General features: G+C 34.6%; 1 protein-coding gene across 2 annotated transcripts in view; it reads left to right on the top strand.

Moving 5' to 3' along the window:
* Positions 1-3,243: 3,243 nt before the first annotated feature.
* The window catches only part of LOC105232314 (thrombospondin type-1 domain-containing protein 4), a 37,965-nt gene continuing 19,884 nt past the window's right edge, over positions 3,244-21,324 (top strand). Inside the window, exons 1-2 of one of the 2 annotated variants that reach the window (XM_049456786.1) lie at positions 3,244-3,340; positions 4,327-4,484. In XM_049456786.1, the coding sequence (XP_049312743.1) occupies positions 4,365-4,484 (120 nt within the window). In that variant the 5' untranslated portion in view covers positions 3,244-3,340; positions 4,327-4,364. Of the gene's footprint in view, positions 3,341-4,326; positions 4,485-11,823; positions 11,982-21,324 lie in introns of those variants that run through there. The other variant, XM_049456796.1, reaches the window with a different exon arrangement.

Raw genomic sequence — 21,324 nt, 5'->3', positions numbered from 1 at the left:
CCGACGAGGCGAAAAGAGAGCCAAGTCAGCTGGACTGATTCCATCGTTTTCCTTGACTCCGTCCGTACTCATACAATAATTTACAGGCAGAAAAAACCAGAAATGACAGCGTTTAGGTAGTATTGTAGTCCAGAGGCCAGAATTTCGAGTGTTTTTTGGCAATTGATAAAAACAAAAATCATTTGATATTTTTGTCATCCATTTTTTATAATTCTGTTTTTATTTTAATTCGAGAAAGTTACAAATTTATTAAAAAAAAAACTTTTTACATTGAGTTGTGAGTCCTTGAAGTAGAGGAGGAAAGAGGCCATATCTTTATCGCTTTTTGGTCATCTGAAAAATAAAACCATGATACGGTCGCCTATTTTTGTAGTCCCCGCTTAATTGGTCCAGTTGCAACGACACTAAAACGGCTACAACTTCAGATATAATTTCAATTTTCTAAAATTATTGTAGGGAGATCGTTTTGCATCTATCAATTTGCTATCAAATTTGAAACTATTGCATTATGAAAGAAATTTTAATTTTCTCAAATTTCTAGACCAGAATAGTGCCTTAAGAAAATTTGATTTTTATCCCAAGTTCTGATCGTTTATGGCCTTAGGTGAAAAGGTTATTTATTATTTATAAAAAGCTTGAAGGTTATTGTATGAAGTACAGAAAATGCAAGATGTTGATGTGATCGGTTCATACATACATATGTATGTCTTTAAATGAAGTTTTGAGAAAAAAGTTAATTGTACTGAGCAGCATCACTATTAAGCCAGTAACTAAAAATTTTTTAAAATATTAATTTAAAGTATTAGTATGGTATTTTTTAAGATATAGACTAGCAAAATTTGTAAACAAAAAAGAAAATAAAATAATAATAATTTCTTTCGAAATTTCACACTGGGTGTGTCTCGTAAATGAGACAGCTTGACCGGAAATACACGTCTTACAAATTTGCAAAAGTTCTCGCGAAGTGTAACTGTAGAATGAATGAATTCGGGTTATGCTAATTTTCATTATTTCTTAAACAAGTATTCTGCAAAATATCATCAAATATTTCTTTCAAAATAACATATTTTTTGAAATTTTCCTATAAATTTTTTATTTTTTACGCTACATTCGCGAAAAGTGTCGATCGCTTTGAATTCGCATTCCCACCAATTATGCCTAATAAATATAAAATAGCTAGAAATTTGTGTCAACAATGACCAGCTGTGGCCAATGTCACAATGCATTGTAAGAATACAAGCTAGAGATGGCAGGCGACTGCCGGCTGTTGGCTGTCGGCGCTTAGCTTCAATTTCAATTACACTTGACATTCTGTGGAGAACAAAAGATAAAATATGCAATAGAAAAAAATAAAATAAAAAAGAAAAACAAAAAATAAATAAATAAAAATAAAAAAAGATAAAAAAATGAGAATTGAAAAAAGTAAAATAATCAATAATTATAAAAGAAAAAGAATTAAAAAAATAAAAATAATAAAATAAAAGATAAATAAAAAAAAATATAAAAAATAAGAGAATTAAAAAATGTTAAAAAATAAACAAAAGTAATAAAATAAGATAAAAATAAAAAAAAACTGAAAAAAAATTAATTTGTTAATTAGCCCATGATGCGAAAATCATGAAAATAAACCACATATAAGAAATTCTGCGAATATTTATGATTAATTGCATAGGCGTTGTGGCAGAGGAAACTAAACTCAACTTTATAGTTTGCTTATATAAAAAAAGAAAATATATATGCATATGGTATGTGTTAGTAAATAAATGTGCATATGTATTGGCATAAACATTTGCATACATATTCTTTAAGCTTTGATAAACTTTCGCTCATTGGCGTTTGTGTCTGTCTCCAAAATACTACAGGGCGTATGCGCAACTTACTAATACATAAACCCCTGCACAGTAGTATATATACAGTCACATAAGTTGCGGGCACTATATTTTCTCCACATCTGCTAATCAAGTGCGCGCTTGTCTGTCTGTCTGTTTGCGAATTCCGCGCTAAAATTCTTCCCATCAGCGCTGGCGCCGCGCTGTTCCGGCGAATACTTAAATTCCATTGCCGTTAGTGTTAGTAGCAGTGGAAATTTGCTGCTAAGTTTTGTCATTAAACTTTTGTGCTTCTATTTACTGTTTATTAAACGCTTATATCTTAGCAACACACATACACTTACACATTTTCAATATAAATGTGGCACAATATTGACATTAGTGATGTGTATGTGTGTGTTCATTCAGTGTTTGCTATCTCAAGTGTGTTTCCAAGCGCCCATCGTTGCCAGAGTCTGAAGTTTTGCAAGTGCGAGTATTATATAGTTGGGTTTGTGTAATGTCTGTGTGTTGGTGCGTGCGTCAATGGGTCAATTGAAAGTAAAGAAATAAATATAAAGCTATAAAATAATAAATAAATGCCTGCTACTGTGCGAGACAATGAGCTGTGAATTTGAGTCACATAAAATTAAAAGCGTATATGTGTGTGTGTATGTGCGTGCGAGTGGTGTCTTGGTTGAAGTTCATTCAGAGTTCAGTTTAATTAAAATTGCGAATTTTATGCATACGCAGATTTTCAAGGTTCCACTGTTGATATCTATATTTATAAATATATGTATATTAATTGATATACATATATTTATTTGCAGTATGTATTCATGATACTCTAAATATAAGGCTTTATTATTTAAATATATATATGGATATATATATATATATATATAAACCTTTATTATTTAGCTGAAATACAAATTTCCTATGCAATCTTCAAAAAGTTGCTCCCATACATACTTATTTACTTATTGCCTTATTGTCCATTTATATTATCTTTGTATAGTCTCTTTGCAAGTAGTTTTCGACCCATTTAATATTCTTCTACTCTTTTATTCCGCCCATAGCAACTCCTCGACCGGCAAACGTTATATCAGCAATGCGTGCATTGGCGTCTACAGGCGTTATCACGTCTGCAACGAGCAGGTATTTGGAGCGGTCATGTACCGCCTGCACTATCATACTCCATTATATACATACATACATATATACATACTTATACACATATCTTTACATAAATATATATATATATTATTACATATGCATGTATATATATTATATGCATATACATTTGTTAATACATATATATAATATACATATGTGCGTAATTTACCCATAAATGTGTTTAATCAGTTGTGGCTTATAATTGCATCTGCTTATATTTATTCGAGTAAATTTCCTTCTGATCTCTTCATAGCCTTGCCCTGCTGCGCTCGCGGACTTTCGCGCTGTGCAATGTGCCGCTTTCAATGAGGTCGATTTTCAGGGACAAAAATACACGTGGGAGCCATATATCAAAGGTTGGTGAATAAGAGAAAAATAGTAATATTTTATAAATAAAAAGTTCTAAATAAAAAAATTATATACAAGCGCGATTTTTTTTCGCATGTAGTTGATTGAAATTCAAGTTTTTCATTCCTTCAGGGGTTATATGGGTTTCCTCAAGTAAAAGCACTATTTTTCAAGAATTAATAAAATATATAAAAAAATGAAATATTTTATTAGAATTTTGTTTAATACATAAACTATTAACAAAGAAATTTTGAAATTTTTGAAAAAAAAAATATTTTATACTCAGTCATTGCGACGCCATTTCCGGTGACACCTCGGAAAAAATGCGCCTGCGTTGGCAGGATAGCTCCTTATAGGATCATCTAAAGTGAAAAAATACGTGTTTTAGGACAATATTCTAGAGGTGTTGTAGAAAAAATTAAGGCAATAAAAAAATTCGATTTTTCGAAACCCGTAAACTCATGTAACCCCTTAAATAATAACAAAGAAATACTTAATTTTTACTCAGAACTTTAAAAAATTATTAACAGAAGTACCTAAAAAAGTTACTTTTTTAATTTTTTTTATTGAATTGTCATCAAAACTTGTAGTTTATAACTAATTTTTGCTAGAGTTGCTAATTGCTAGTTTAACAAGGTTGCAAATTAAAAAAATTGAATTAATAATCAAACTTTTTTTTTATCCCGAAAATCGTGGTACAAAATAATTTTTGCATTTTATATCCCCAACGCCGGATATAAAAAATAATGATAATAATAATTCCAAATACTGGATGGAAGAATAAAGAAATGTCACAGAAAAGTGTATAAAATACTTATTAAAATATTTGTTTTAAAATTAATATTTCGCGCTTAATTCTAATACCAATATCAAATTTATAATAAATTCGTAACCCTGTGTATATAATTATATATATTGAGCTTGCGTATAACAGCAAAAAGTTCAGTCTCTGTGTTTCTAAACTCTAATTTCCTCTTAATTTCCTTACTGTCAGAGGATGCCGAATGTGAACTGAACTGCAAGCCAAAGGGTATGAAATACTTTGCCACACTCAACTCGTCGGTTATTGATGGTACGCCGTGCTTTAGGCCAGCTGAATATTATCGCTCGAATTATAGACAGCGTGCGATGTGTGTGGAGGGAGTGTGTAAGGTGAGTACAACAAATATTACAATTAAAAAAAAGTACAGGGTAGGCCATTTAAAGTTGACCCATCTGGCAACGCTGTAACTTTTAACAGCGCTGACAAATCGGCTAATGTCATACCGCGTTAGAAGCGTCATTCGAAGACAATTTATACCATGGAACAGTACACTCCAAAAGAACGCGCTGAAATTGTTCAGCTTTATATTCAAAATAACTTTTCAATTGTGTTAACTCAACGTGCGTTTCGCAAAAAAAATAAAGTGAAAAGTGCTCCAGTTAAGAACACAATTAAGTCCTTATACGCAAAATTTGTGAACACCAGTAATCTCAGTAATGCCAGTCATGCATCCAGACAACGCACAAGACGTTCTGATGAAAATATCGAAGCTGTACGAGCCAGTATTGAGGAGACTCCATCGACATCGAGTTATCGCCGCTCTCAGGAATTAGACATCTCTCGCACCACTCTCCGACGCATAATTCATAAAGATTTGAAGATGTTTCCATATAAAATTCAAATGGCACAAAAACTAAACCCAGCTGATTATCCGCGACGCCTTAATTTTGGCAAATGGGCCATCGAAATGGCTGAAAACGATTGATATCGAAAAATGGTGATGTTGACTGGCCACCGAGATCACCAGATTTGACGCCACCAGACTTTTATTTGTGGGGTTATTTGAAATCCAAGGTATACGCTAATAAGCCAAAGACCTTAGCTCAACTGAAAGCCAACATTCGACGTGAAACAGCCGCCATATCATCCGAAACATTGGCCAAAGTCATGGAAAATGTCGAAAAAAGAGTGCATTTAGCTGTCAAAGCTAAAGGTGCCCATTTACGCGATATAATTTTTAAATATTAGCTGAAACAAATCCCCTTGGACCAAAATAAATTATTTTTGAAATGAACAAAAAACATTGTTTTCTTTTGTTCTTTTTTTTTAGAAACAAATGGGTCAACTTTAAATGGCCTACCCTGTACAACAAATATTAAAATGTTATCAAAACAATTATAATAAAAACATATAACGCAATTAATGAAGGTTTAGTAAGAATAATAACCACTGAAATAGAGTTACGATTTTCTTTTATGATTAGAAATAGCTTTTTTGGTAGAAAAATTTCGTATCATAGAATAATTTTGTATTAAAATTTCCTGAAACGATTCTACTGAAAAATGTAAAAAATAATAATATCAGTTTAATGCAAAATATATTTTTATATCTAAAACTCAATTTCATTAAGCATAGTATGGAAGTAGGGAATTCCTCTACTTCTAATACAATTATTAATAATTAAAAAAATATAGCTTAAATTTATTGCATACTTTTAGGCGTTTTTAGATTACTTTCTCCCCTCAAAATTTGTGTTAAATTTATGATTGTAAACTGCTGCTGTAATAAGCAGTACATAATCTATTCGGCTGTTAAATAACAGCATAATTTCTTGCTGTCGCTGTTGTCTAACACGGAACTGTAAACAGAGAATGTTGAAAGAAATTACCGCAGAGAATGTTAAATTAAATTCCGAGTAACATTTTCTGTTCTGCGTATAATGTTAATGTAAATTGCAATTAACATTTTCTGCTTTGCTGTCGGAGCATGTTAATATGAATTGCGTTTAACAGTTTTTGCTGCAATCACAAACGATACAAATGAATTTCGCTGTTATTGACAGCAACAAAATTTTATTATGATAATAGTAAAAGCAATTTTTGTTACTGGAGATACATATGTACATACATATGTAAATACTTGGTAGAATGTGTAATTGTAGTAGTTTTAACTGGACACTGTCCGATCGGATACTGAGTGATCAACCATCTAATCCAACCAAACCTGGCAAAATAGGCTGAAAATTGTGCAAATTAATTTTGTGTTTGTTATTTTTGCATTGTTCGCTATTTTCAGGTATCCGTGTTACCTACTCGGGAAATAAAAAAAAGTGTAGATTTTCTTCCACAAATTAATAAAAACTACAGCACAGCCACTTCAACTTTCGAAGCGATATTGCGAACCTAACTGTTTAAAATTAATTTTGCTTCACTAAAATAAGCAGTCTCCCATATCTGAAGGGCCCCGTGACCGAGACTATTTATGCACACGTTAAGTGCTTCGCCAAACAAACTTCTAAATGTAAAGCAATCGAGATTTCAAAGTGACGAGAATTGTCTCTATTTGACTACAAGTATGTGTATTAATGGCGCTGCAACAAATGCCCCGTTATTTGGGTGCATGATAGAGTTACATATGTATGTACTGCTGCTCTACTCATGAACAGAAAACTTCTTTTCTTCTCACAAGTACAAACTCCCCAAGCGCGCTTGTGCTGGTTGCAGCTGTTTTCAATCATTTGCAATTGCATAATTTGCCACAGCGGTGTGAGCGCTTGTCACTTTCGCCGCGCTCGCAAATCAAATCAAGTGGAATGGAAAGTGTTTGCCAGCCATTTCGTTTGAGGAAATGAATAGCGCGTCAAGGCGCACATCTATAAACAATACAAGCTGCTTAACCATTTGACCCATATTTTGTTGCACAGACAAATAAAGAAATAAATCAATTAAATATCTTACGCTGCAACTCAAATTACGTGATTCAACCACAGATTTTCATTGCATCAACACCTCAATGTATGCCACACACAACTCACCGCCGATTGCGCACTCGTATTAAAAGAAATCATTTGTGGCTGTGTGTGTGCGCGCGTAGACATTATGTGTCGAGGCGAGCATAATTTGCCGTTTTGCGGTTTAAGTACTTTGCAGGGGTTGTCTGCTGTTCGTTGAAATGCCTACGAAATATGCAATCGCTGCGAGAGGTGCTTTAGTCGTCACCTTTGTTGTTGCTTTGATGCTTGATTGCATTTTAATCGTTTTCGATTTTATTTCAATTGCAAAAGCCACAAAAGTAGTGCGCTAAAGCGCTTTTGTGTTGGTGGCTTGATGGGCAAGGTGAATTTCAAATGCAAGTTTCTTGTTGTGATTTCACTGCGAAACCGTAAATGCTTTGAAGAATTGTTTACCATTCTCAGATGGTAGAGATCGTATCCTAGGTATAAAACGTGTTCGCTTTTTTTCTGAGCAAGGTTCCATTCAGTAATATTGGCCATTTTTCCGCTAGAGAGATTATACCATCAGGGTAAAACTTTTCTGGTTTCTCGGCAAAAAACTGCGATAAGTAATTTTAATAGGCTTCTCTTGAAGTCAACTTTACTTCATTAAAGGAGTTCTGCATTGACCGAAACAAATAGTACTCGGATGGTGCAAGATCAGGGCTATATATTGGATGCATCAAGACTTCTCAGCCATGCTTTTCCAGTTTTTGCCGAGTCATCAAAGACGTGTGTGATCTAGCGTTGTCCTGATGGAAGACGAAGCCCTTTCTGTTGATCAGTTCCGTCCGTTTTTTCCGATTGCTTGCTCCAATCTCATCATATCTTGTCAGTAAAATATAGAATCAATCGTTCGACCAGGCTGGAGCAGCTCATAGTGGGTGATTCCTTTCCAATCCCACTAAACACTCAGCATAACCTTTCGAGGCGTCAATTCTGGCTTTGTGACCATTTGTTGAGTTATGACACGCTTGGACCATGATCTTTTCCACACATTATTGTTGTATTTGATCCACTTTTCGTCTCCTGTTATCATCCTCTTCAGAAATGGTTCGATTTCCCTTCGTTTCAGCAAGGAGTCGCAGCCTCACTTCATCGCGTGCTAATTTTGAAAGTTTTAATTTTTTTTTTGTATTTTTGTAAGGTTAATAAGTTAAAAATCAATGAAAAATCCAAAAAATGAATAGTAAGAATATAAATTTTATTCCTTTACGACACAAATCCCTCTAGCAAATATAATAAAATATATAATCCATTATAACTAATTAATATCTACATATTTTATACATAAAAATATATATTTTTGCTTGGTTCACCTAGAGTATCAGCTTCTGAAAATAATTTAGTCATCTGCCCCATAAACTTTTGTTCTCTGCTGCCTTATTCCCAGCATCGACACCGCATTTCATTAAGTGCCGGCTTCCATCTCTTTGTGATAACATATACGTACATTCAGTTCACACAAACTTATGTACTTATGCATGCCATTTAGTAAACCACACATAACCACAAGTAGCTTTCGCTTTCATGCCCTGTTAATTATTTCTTCACCTTCAAATTCTTATCGACAAAAGTCAGTGCAGCAATTTTATGAGGTTTTATGTTGGCTCTGCTGCTTATTCACTCGCGTTCGGCTGCCTTAAGTGGATGCGCACATAAATACATGAAAAAGTAGAATTTTGTTGTTGTTGTTGTGGTTGCAAATCGGTGGTTGTTTCTTTGTTTTTCTTGTGGTTTATGAGTTCTTTTAACTCTTCAGATGTGCGACACCATCGTGGGAGTTTCTGTTTGCTTGCAAACTGCTGCTACTTATGTGTCTGTAAGAGGAACTTTGCTTGAAATGAGGATGAATCCGGTCAAAAAATAAAGATATACTCGTATTCTATTTATATGACATAATTTATTATGTTTAAGAAAACCATCAAGCACTGAATTGGACGAAGTTTCTTTGATGGCTCAGAGTCTAAATAGCAACGGGATTCGTTTTTCTGAACTAGTGAATTAGAATTCACTACAAAGTTCTTATGTTTTTTCTATGCTCAGCTATCAATAGTTTAGTTTAACTAATTATTTAAAAATTTTAATGAGACCAGTCCACCCCCAGTATAATTGTTAATCAACTAGAAAAATATATATACCAGGCCGGTTTAAACCGCAAACGATGGTGAAAAATATTTTTTTTTTTGCTAAATAATTTTATTTTTTTTATTTAAGATACATGTGTTTGGTGTTCTGTTAATAAAAACTGTGAGTCACCAAACCACAAAATGTGTAACTGCGGCATTCTTACGCATAATGGACTCTACCGATGAGTTATAACGGGTGATTTTTTTGAGGTTAGGATTTTCATGCATTAGTATTTGACAGATCACGTGGGATTTCAGACATGGTGTCAAAGAGAAAGATGCTCAGTATGCTTTGACATTTCATCATGAATAGACTTACTAACGAGCAACGCTTGCAAATCATTGAATTTTATTACCAAAATCAGTGTTCGGTTCGAAATGTGTTTCGCGCGCGTGTTTTGTTCAGCGATGAGGCTCATTTCTGGTTGAATGGCTACGTAAATAAGCAAAATCATCCCGAAAAATGCACTGTTTGGTGTGGTTTGTACGCTGGTGGAATCATTGGACCGTATTTTTTCAAAGATGCTGTTGGACGCAACGTTACGGTGAATGGCGATCGCTATCGTTCGATGCTAACAAACTTTTTGTTGCCAAAAATGGAAGAACTGAACTTGGTTGACATGTGGTTTCAACAAGATGGCGCTACATGCCACACAGCTCGCGATTCTATGGCCATTTTGAGGGAAAACTTCGGACAACAATTCATCTCAAGAAATGGACCCGTAAGTTGGCCACCAAGATCATGCGATTTAACGCCTTTAGACTATTTTTTGTGGGGCTACGTCAAGTCTAAAGTCTACAGAAATAAGCCAGCAACTATTCCAGCTTTGGAAGACAACATTTCCGAAGAAATTCGGGCCGGTCATTTAAATGAAATTATCTTCAAAAAGTAAATGTCATGAACCAATCTAACGTTTCAAATAAAGAACCGATGAGATTTTGCAAATTTTATGCGTTTTTTTTTTAAAAAAAGTTATCAAGCTCTTAAAAAATCACCCTTTACTTATGTGGACATATGTATGGGTGTATGTAGCCTTCGTAACCTAGTAGGTTAAGGGCGTTACCATTAATAAGAAGCTTATGGATTTTTGTAAAGCAAATATAGATAAATTTTTTAGCCTTGAGAGCCGAGGTACAGCTGCTTGGATCCCCTCTGTCATCTCAAAATGCTTGCCTTTCATCCGCATTTTCAGGCAAGGAAACAAAAAAAAAACACATCTGGGTTGTAGGGCGGCTGCGGAAGCATTGGGATGCCGTCCTTGGTTAGGTATCTGTTCACAAAAAAGGCTGCGATGTCTTGTCGGACCCGATTGATCCTTCGTTTGACGGTTTGTCCAGGAAGAACAAATTCATGGTGGACGATGCCTTTGATGTCAAAAAAGACAATGAGCATCGTTTTCACTTTGTATTTGCTCAATCTTCCGGTCTTCATCAGCGTCCTCTTCCCGGACTTCTAAAAAGGCCTGGTGCCACCGAAACACACCACTTTTTGCTAAAGCAACATATAGGTAAAGTTGCTTGATCATATCAAACGTCTCTGTGGCAGATTCACCGATTTTAACACAGAACTTAATCGCGTACCTCTTCTCTAACGAACGCTGCATTTTCGGCTTATACCACTCATAGAATCAGGTCGCGCGAAAATTTTTGTACTGACTGTCCAAGTGCTGAGAGACAACTGAGCAGCCGTTCGTTCGTTAGCTAGGAACGCCCTCTATCGAATCCAGTTGGTGCGCGCACGTTCCGAAGTACTGTCGCCGCGAAAGAAAATGAGTCCTATTACTTTCCGGACGAACCCTGTAGTGTTCTCATTTCCACGGTTTCAAATGTAATAAAAATAGAAAGGACTACGCTCGAAGAAGGATCAGAGTTTACTCAACAGTTGCTGGAAGTTACTTGGAAGTTGTTTGGAGATTAGTATAATTACTCTGGAACAAGGGTTTACACATAAGGACAAATAAGGGATGGATAAGTGAATATCGCAACATAAAGATTTATATCAAGTTCCACTGAAGTAGTAACATGTGACAAGCAGCCGAGATTTTATGTTTAATATCACCGCTTGCGATGGACTTCGATTTTCCATTATGAATTTCAGTCATATTTAAAATTTTTTATAAAAAAAATAGCAACTTGTCTACAAATTCTCAAAAAAGAAAGATGATAAATTTTAAAAAAAGAAAATTTTCACTTGGCGACTCTAACAACAAGTGGAAACATCAGTGTTGAGTCAGCGGACAGCTAAGGGTATATTTTATTGTTTTTGTCGATACGCGCTCAAAAAAATAAGCAGCCGCCTATAAGATGCCTCCATTAGACAAGCATTAGAGCTTCATTTACTCCCTACCGCCAAATTGAGACACCGAGCGCGCGGCCGACTGAACGAGTGATCAAGTGAACTGATTGTGTGTGCGTCGTGTGCGTAAACCAAAAATCGAACGCTTGGCTACGCTCCGCCAGCGCTGCGGCAGCGAGGCGCGAAGGTGTGCAAAAGTTGTTAAACGTCTGTCCGCTGCGGGCAATCAGCTTGGCAGTGATAGCAACGACTGCGCCGTTTGCCAGTCTGCCGCACGGCTAAATGTTCTCTTCCGCTGACGCTCAGCCGCTAAGTCGACTAGATTGGCTAGTTCGTAGAAGCAAGCGATTTTCAGTTTCAATATCAAAACGAGACTAGCGCGTGCTGGACGTGTGTGTTTTTCACTGTGCGGAATCGAACGGGCGTGTATTTGGAGAGTATTTTTTTGAAAAGCAAATTTATTTTGGCGGTAATTTCGAAACTTTGTAGTGTTTGTGTTGGCGCGGCGGCGTTGGTGCAGTTCCGAAGCTATTCTTCTGAGCAAAACTAAGCGCGAGCGAGAGTTCATGTGACTGATTTTTATACAGAACTGTGTATTAGAATTTATGAAGATGATGTGTGTTGATTGATTTGATTTGATTAGACAGTGATTTGATTGAGGAAGAGTCTAACTCAATTGAAATAAATGTGTTTTGCGGTTTTGTGGTGAAGTGACAATTGGAAAGCAAAGCGTGTGGAAAGAATTAAGTGATAGTTTAGAACTGGGCTGCGATCGAAAATTTTATATATAATTTAAATGCTGGAAAATATAGTTTGTTTAAGAAGTTTAAAGAATATGGAATTGAAGTTGAGGACAAAGAGTGCAAAATGCAAAAAAACATGGAACTTTTCTGGCTTTTGGAGTCTTAAAACAATCTACCAATCTTAATGTTAGCCATCTTTTGTATGGGAAAAATTAAACATATTTCTTATACATAATTTTTTGTTAGTTTTTTGTTTGCGGAAATATTAACACAAAGTGAAAAGCTGAGATACACAGGCTCTTAAGGAAATAATTTTCACATTAACCACCTTATATCAAGTAAAATAATACCTGAAAAAAATAAAAAAAAAATGTCCTCCATTTTTATTTTGGTTTTGGTCGTGAAAATCAAAAAATGAAAACACGAAATTTTCATAAATTTTTTTTTTTAAGATAAAAAAAAATGTTATAAACTTTTTTTTAATATTTGAAAAAAAAATTTAAATTTAACAGAATTTTATATTTTTATATTATTTATTTTTTTTGCGAATATTTAACATAAATTCGCAGTTCTTCGCACCATTTACTACAACTTTCAACTTCTTTACTTCATGGCGTCTGGCGGTTTCTTGAATGCATGGGAATGTGTGTGTTCTTTTCCAAAATATTATTTTCATCATCGCAAAGTTTGTTGTTGTTTCTGTTTGGTCTGACATTGTCAGTAGCAGACATGTCAGCAGTTAATTGAAATTTGTTCCACCTTATTGGCAATTATGTTACGATTATTTATATGCTCCCTTTATGCACAACGCTTTGCATTGTTATTGTATTTATTGTTGTCATGTTTTTGCTATCGAAAAGATAAATTGCAACAATGAGAACGTCAAGTGCGTTTATCAGTGTGTGTGTGTGTGCATGTTCGTACTCGTGCGTTACACGCACTTAAATGCCAGAGCGTTCGAATATAGTGCAGAAGATACCCGACAGAAAATTGTACGGCGATGAGGAATTTTTTTCGCAATTTTTTTTTATTTGTAAAAAGTTGTTTTTGCAGTGTGTAGTACTTCTTAAAAATTTTCCGTTTTGAAATATCCTTGAGAGCTCTGATTTTTTTAAATGCTGCATAGGGGCGATTTAGTCATGTGTGTCCGTCTGTCCGGCCGTATATACGCTATCTGGTCCCTTACTTTTTTGTGTAACGATCTGAAAATTTTGAAACGTCCTTTTCTCCCCAAGTAGTTGCTAATTTGTCGAAATCGCTGATATCGGTTCACTATAGCATATCATACAAATTGATCAATCAAAATTAAGTTTTTGTATGGAAAACTTTTTCAATTGATGAGACATCTTTACGAAATGTGGCACTAATTATTGCTTAAAGCAATAGTGTAATCTCCAAAGATTTTTTTTAGGTCGGACTACTATAGGATATATCTGTCATACAAGCTGCTTTCATCGAACAAAATCAAGTTTTTGTATGGAAATCTTTGTCTTTTGAGAAATTAACTTCGCGAAACTTGGTAATGATTATTATTCAAGGTAACGCTATAAGCTTCGAACAAATTGTTCTGATGGGACCACTATAGCCTGAAACTGCCATACAAACGGAAGGATCAAAATCGAGTTTTTGTATAGAAAACTATTTTAGTATTATTATTATTTTCACGAAATTCCATACACAATTTTATCCAATAAAATTCTACACTCTGAGTTTATTGTTCAGATTTGAATACTATAGCTTATATAAACTGGCCGATCAAAATTCAGATAAACATCCTTTTATACCTTGTAAAGTTATTAAAAATGAGACTGTAAAGATTATTATAACTTAAATGTAGCCAAAGTTAACGGTTCTCTTTTTATATATTCATTTCCTTGATCTAGAGCAATTTTTAGTTTGAAAATAAGTAGCACTGTTCGACTGGTGGGCTTTTCAAGTGAATGTGAGAACATGTATTTGCGTTCACTTTTTCCTACTGGTCCTTTTGTTCGATGAATGTTCAACAAAATACAGTTAACGCTCAACAATTAGTTTATTATAAAGTATGTTGCACTTTGTAAATAAATACAAAATACAGACGAAAGCATACAAATGCAACACATTGCATGAATATCAATGAATATGTTCCTATTGTGGCATTTATTATGTAAGTAAGCGGTTAGAAATATGTGAAGTCTGACGCTTGGTTGCATCTGTGCAAATATTGTTTACTGAAATGTGTTTCAGATATAAAAGTGGGTATTTTATAGAATAAAGAATCAGTTAAAAATTCCTATAGTAACATTTTTAGTAGCAAATAGGTGGATGATAGAAAAAATTATTTGAGGTATGCCACTGCGGTCTATGATCTATTGTGTCCTCTGAACAAACAAATAGATGGAATGGTTACCTTAAAACTATAATAATCGTTTTTATTTTGAGTGTTTTACTAAATGCTTAGGACTTAGATATGAGGCGCTGATTTTGATATTTTGAAATTATTAGAAAATGTTGTCTGCAATGACTCTCAAACTGATGATACCCCGTCTTTAAAGGCGACTTCGAACTAAAATTCTTTTATGGACCTCAGGTTATTTCCTTAGTGGCAACAAATATTACGAAAAATTGTTGATTGAAAAGTAAAAATATTTGTTTTTTAATTTCTATTAGACAAATTATATATAAATACACCCATATTTATGATACATATAAATACTATACCACTCATAAGCCACCATAGCGAATTGGCAAAATATGCCAAGCTCAATAACAACTAACCTCACTAACTGAAAAAAGTCTCACAGACCTTTCAATGAGCGCATATTTGTAGCAAATAAGTTTAAGCTGTGCTTAATAACACATCTGAGCGGCAGATTTCCATCACTCAGCACGATATAAGCTGTCGTATTTAGATTAGTTTACAAGTTTGTACAAAATGTTACAGCGATCAAGCAGAGAATATCGAAAAGTTGGCGGCTGCCGTAGCGGCTTGTGGGATTAGTTTTACAAAGAAAATAAAAGATCATAAATATATGCAAATATTATGGTTAGTATTGCATAAAAAAATTAAAAAAAATTAATTTTTTATGGCACAAACACGAAAATTGCTGCAATTAAATAATAATTCCTTCATTTTTTTCCATTAAATATTGTTTGCCAACAAGCGGCCGTGTGTAGGCGCAGGCCACGCAGCATACCTTTGTATTTGCACCAATTTGAATTGATTTAGTTGGCCAAAGCTAATTTCTATTTAAATTATTATAACGATTTCGGTTAACAAAATTATGCATATTACATAAATATATAATAAATTGAGTTGAATGTGAATGAAAAGAAAAAGCTTTAAGTAATTATGAATCTATGCATATGTACGTATATATAAATATTTACATATGTATCAACAGGCTGAAAAATTAGCATTTTTATGCTCATTTAATTTTTCATTCATCCAAATCCACTGCACGACTTATGGCGCAAAGTAAAATGCATTATATTTCATATTCACAGCTCGACAAAGTCTAAATGTAGTCTACTGAAAAATAGACCCTTTTTTATAAATAAAAAATTAAGTTTTCTTATTGGCTTTAGATCTGATTTGCATATGCTCTTTATATTGTATCACTTTTAAGTTATCCTCTCCATAATTTTAACTAATAAATAAGCCAAACAAGCTTATTAAAACTAGCTTAGCTCTAGCTGTTGAATTTCTTTTCGGTAAGCTTTCGGTTTAATTGATGGCATATGCCTATGACCATTCGTAGAAGGTGTTAGTAATGCCAAGGTGTTAAAAAGCTCCATTACTTATGAGTTAGTGCAGAGAGAAATGAAAAAAAATGCCTAAAATGTATATTCAGTTTAAATTATAGTTAGTTATTTGGTTTGCTTTAGAAGCGCTACGGCTTAGCTTCTTCGCTTTTTTGGTGTGCGTTGAGCAAGTAAGTGTCTGGTTATGTTTCCGCTTTAGAAAAGTGTACTAAATATATAATTTCGCGATTGGAGGAGGCCTATGCTGTGAAAATATACTCGTTTAGGTCTAAACTCAAATATTCATAGAACTCAGCTTTTAAAGGAAAGACGAAATCTTATTAAACTAATCGTATCCAATAATATTGCATATCGTCATCTAAAATACAAAACAACGTATCATCAAAGAAATCTAAATTAAGTTTTTTATTGCTTACGATTCCCTACGTAATTTACAGCTTTCAATGTCAGATATAACCAATATGTAACACATAACAAATGTATAACCAATTTATAACCAAAACTCAAATTTTGATTCAAAGTAAATGGTTTCTACTATATCGTTTTTCCTTTGTCTGTAAACTTAATTCATGCCACCTTATTTTGCATTCTACATAGGTGACGATATGTAGTACCCTTAACACATTAAATACCGTTTTCATATATGAAATCAATCCACAAAGCCTATGTTAGCTTCTTCGAATACAGTCCTAACCTAGACTACTTTAATAAGTCTGGAAGATCAGGACCTCTTGATTTAAGAAATCTTCAGTAAAAGCTGAAGCTACTCTGAAAGTTTATTATATTATAACAACGAACTTGCAATCATTCTCTGAAGTGGTTATAACTAATTGAAAGTCAGTAAAAACTCTTTTCCGCTTATAATAGGGTGGGCCATATAAAATTTTAAATTTCGAAGATAGGTCGTAAAAGATTGAGTGTAGCGTTTGCTGTGTGGCACGTAGCGCCGTCCTGCTGGAAACAAATGTTGTCCAAGTCTTCCTCTTCAATTTTCTTGAAGAAAAATCGCTTAACATTGCGCGATATCGCTCACCATTGATGGTTACGGTTCCTTCTTCATTTTCGAAGAAAAATGGGCCGATGATTCCACCAGACCAAAATCCGCACCATACAGTGATTCGTGCTGGGTGCATTGGCTTCTCGACGATTACGTGCGGGTTTTCTGTGCCCCAAATGCGACAATTCTGCTTGTTAACGTAACCATCGAGGTGGAAATGAGCCTTGTCCGAAAAGATGATTTTTCGGTAAAATTGACCATCCTCGATAAAACGATCTTCTGCCCAATCTGCGAACTGTAGAATAGTGAATAGCGACCCATTTCGTAAATTATAGACTTTTTACTGAATATCTGAAACTTTCCGAATGGTATTTGACGTTTCCAATGTCGAAATATAGATAATTTAAATTTAAAACGTTAGATGGTCCACCCTTTATCTCCGAAAAGCTCATATCTCCATATCTTGGAGATGTCAATCGACATCACGCCAAAATGACATGTATTAAAATTTGGTCAAAATCGTTCCTCTAGTTTTTTTGTTATATTCCGTTAGCATACCTTCATCCGTTTACGCTATTTTCGATAACCCGCATATCGGCTGGAATTGCAACAAATAGTGCCCTGAAGAGTACTAAACACACTGACAAAATTTTACACAAATCCGTTAGCAAATATGACCGCCACAAGCTGTCAGAATCGGGACATAAAAGTAAAAACAGAAATAGAGTTTTTGATGCGTATTCTTCTTCGGCGTAGACACCGCTTCCGCGGTTATAGCCGACAAAGGGGGGTTTCTCTTTCGAGGCTATTTATTGCTCTTCATTGGAGGTGTTTTTACGTGGCGGGTCCCAAACCCAGTGCACAATCCTGACGAGGGATGGTTCACCTACTCACTGTAGTTTGCTGTAGGGATGTTCTTTGGCTTTGGAAGTCGTCAGCTGCTTAAGCAATATGTAAAAGAATCATTTGTGGCCACTCCCATGCGAATGCTGGGTACATGCCTAAGTTTTCTCTTTGTTCTAGAAAATTGACTCAAAGTTGTAAACATGGAGAAATAATGAGTCCACAACACTTTTGTATTATTAAACACATTAAAAATGCTTATGATGTGGGTATATTTCCACCGTAGACACATGTGTAAGCTTTACTCACTAATTAGCAGATTATTTGCGACGGCGCCAGCTCATAAATGACGTCAAATAATATGCAACTCTTTAAAGACGGCAAAATTATTTACGATAATAGTATTTATTATAATAATTGTGCTAGTATTTAAACCGCCCAATAAGCCGACGATTTTCTCAAAGCGCCAAGCTAAAATTGGCTCGTAAATTGATAGCTTAGCGCTAAACCATAAATGTTGGCATTAAAATGACGAATGAAGACTGCTGCATGACGAATGATGAAGATGTAGATGTGAACATGTGTGTGGTTTAGCGGTTGACAGATCGATGTTTGCGGCGCTTGCCACCACATTAGCGCCTAATAGCAATTCGATATGGCCGCGATTGGCCATGGCAAGTGCATTGTAATCAAAACCATTACATTTTACGCAAATGTCACAACCAAAATTGGCGCTTAAATCATTTGAGATGCTAGAATTAATAACAACAAAAGTTTAGTTTATAAACGCCGCTGTTGGAAAATGCAAATGTGGCTGGAGCACCCTTTCAAACGAAGCGAGTAATTAACCCAATTTGTAGGCATTGCGAAAATGGTAAAGCCGTTGAATGCCGGCTGCGTACTGCCTGCCGCCTTGTTTGGTGTGTGCAGCGCCTCAAGTGGCGGTGTCTGATGAGTGGAAGTAGGTATGTATGCATGTAGTTGCAAAAAGTTGTCGACCAGCGACTGATGGCGGCGCTGCGTGGCGACTTGCCTGTGTTGGGAGCCTATCTGTCGGCCTGTCAGCAATGTGGCATAAATTTATGGTTGATTATATGTAGATAGCGATCGAAATCATACTAATAGATACATTCTAATTGAGTGATGAAATGTCGAGTTTTAGTTCGAACTTTACTTTATCAAAAAATAGATTTTATTTTGGCAAAGGTTGCTTTAAAGTAAATAACGTTATATCCTTCCAGCGTCCACTATTATAACAAACCCAATTCGCCGCTAAGAGCGCTAGAGCTAAACTGTAGTGTAAATATCCTCTTTCTCAAACTGATTTGAATTCGAAATATTTTAATGAGACCGCAAAAATTGGTTCACCAAACAGTTTTTTGGTTTGTTGCATCATTCGTGATGAGTCAACGGATGAGTCAGTTTTTCTATGTTTAAATCTTTGAATTTTGATGATCTCAGATAAGCTGCTGACAACAAAGGAATGCGTTCTAGTTGAGGGCGCGCATTGTCAGCACCTTTCAAGCATACAATGCTGAATACCGAAGATATTGTAACTGGTGATGACGCCCGCATATACCGTTTGGGGCTAAGAAGACTCATACATGTCGCTAATTTCACATAAAATGGTTGTAATTAAATAAAATAGTTTTACTAATTAAATGTTTGGGATTCGTATTGCCCATGTGAAAAATTACATAATTAAATATGCAAATCTGTATTGACTGCTCATCGTAAACCAAACCATAAGCCACCAATTAGAATTATACTGAAATTGTTTCACCTACAACTTAGAAGCTTCAACATTTCAACCGATCAATAATCATATATACACCGATGGACAAAGCCGTTGGCTACATAGTTTACTAACCGTTTAATTTAATATGCCAATTTGCATTTGTCTTCTGACTCTTAGTTGAATACCCAAGATATATAAAGAAAACTACACAGCAATCGCGAACTATACCAATCAATGTTATGGAAAATGTTATGGAAATGTATTCACATATAAATGTGTGTTTATTAAAATATACTCCAGCATAAATATTTCATATTGTATTTCAATTCAAATTGTTGCAATTTCAAAGAGCTCAAAAGTCCATAAAATGTTATGCGCAATAACATTGGCAATTATTATTAAAGTGGATATTAGACTGCAATGATTTGTTGGATAACATTAAAACATAAATAATCTTTTTGCATTTGTTTTTAAATAAGATAATTATAATGAATGAAACATAAATTTGCAAAGTTATGAAGGTAAAGTCGAAAATATATTTATAAATTATTTGAATATTTTAGAAATGTTGTTTGAATATCGTAGAAACGTATAAATGTGTATGAGTTGTAGATTAAATGGAAAGAACAAAGTTTGCAGTCACTCTAAAGAGATTGCTTAAAAGAAAAAATAAAAATTTGATTTTAAAGAAAATTTTTATATACGAGGATATTGCAATGCCTTGAGATTTAAATTTCGACACAATAACTTGTCAAATAAAAAAGTTTTCAAAAAATTTCTCGATTTTAACCAATCAGTTTGTATGGTAGCTATATATTATAGTGGTCTGATTTAAACAATTTGTTGGAATATTGTACTGCTGCTTTTGACAATCTAATCTAAAAAATTTCCTAAAGATATTTTGTCAAATTATAAAGTTTTCCATACAAAAAGTTTATTTTGATCAGTTAAAAAATTTTTTTGAGATTGTGCAGTTGGCTTTAAAAATAATCCATATCAAATTTTGTAAAACTATCTAGTGAAATAAGAAACTTTTCCATACAAGACCTTGATTTTGATCAGTCAGTTTGTATGGTAGCTACATGCTCGGAGATTATAGAATTGTCTTGGAAAATATGTTAAGTCAGGTTAATCTGGTAGGCCAATAAGCTACGTGTAGACCAGTTTGGTCTTTGATGATACCAGATGGAGTTTACTTGTTAAGTCCAAAAGAAATAATCATCGCTTCGAATGCCTACGCTTGACGCGAATTTTAACATACTCCGTGACTTCACTGTCGATACGTCCTCCAGAGTGTTCTCTCAGTTGCCTACAGCATAGTCTTGCCGAGGCGGACAAGGGCACAAGAGTTGCTCCATTCTTTCCCTGGTGCCCCGCTCTAGGCATTTCCTGCAGTCTTCTCGATCTGACAGCCCCATCTTTGCGGGCGAGTGTCGCCACCAGACAGTGAACTGTTAGTATTCCTGCCATGCTCCTAAGTTCTTTTCTATCGAGTGTCAATAGGAAGGTCATGGAAAACGATTCATGTCAAATTTCGGGAAGTTGCGTTGCCAAATAAAAAAGTTTTCTATACAATAATTTGATTTTGATAAATCTGTTTGCATGGCAGTTATACCTTATAGTGGTCAAATATTGCTGATTACGATAAATAAACAGCTACTTGGGGATAAAAGAATTTTCAGATCCATATCTCAAAAATTGACAGACTGGTTTGCGTTTATATTCGTACAGAGAGGCAGACGACCTC

The sequence above is a fragment of the Bactrocera dorsalis genome, chromosome 1 (assembly GCF_023373825.1).
Source record: "Bactrocera dorsalis isolate Fly_Bdor chromosome 1, ASM2337382v1, whole genome shotgun sequence".
Taxonomy (NCBI): Eukaryota; Metazoa; Arthropoda; class Insecta; order Diptera; family Tephritidae; genus Bactrocera; species Bactrocera dorsalis.
Note: the sequence above shows the minus strand (reverse complement) of the source record. Positions and strands in the feature narration are given on the sequence as shown.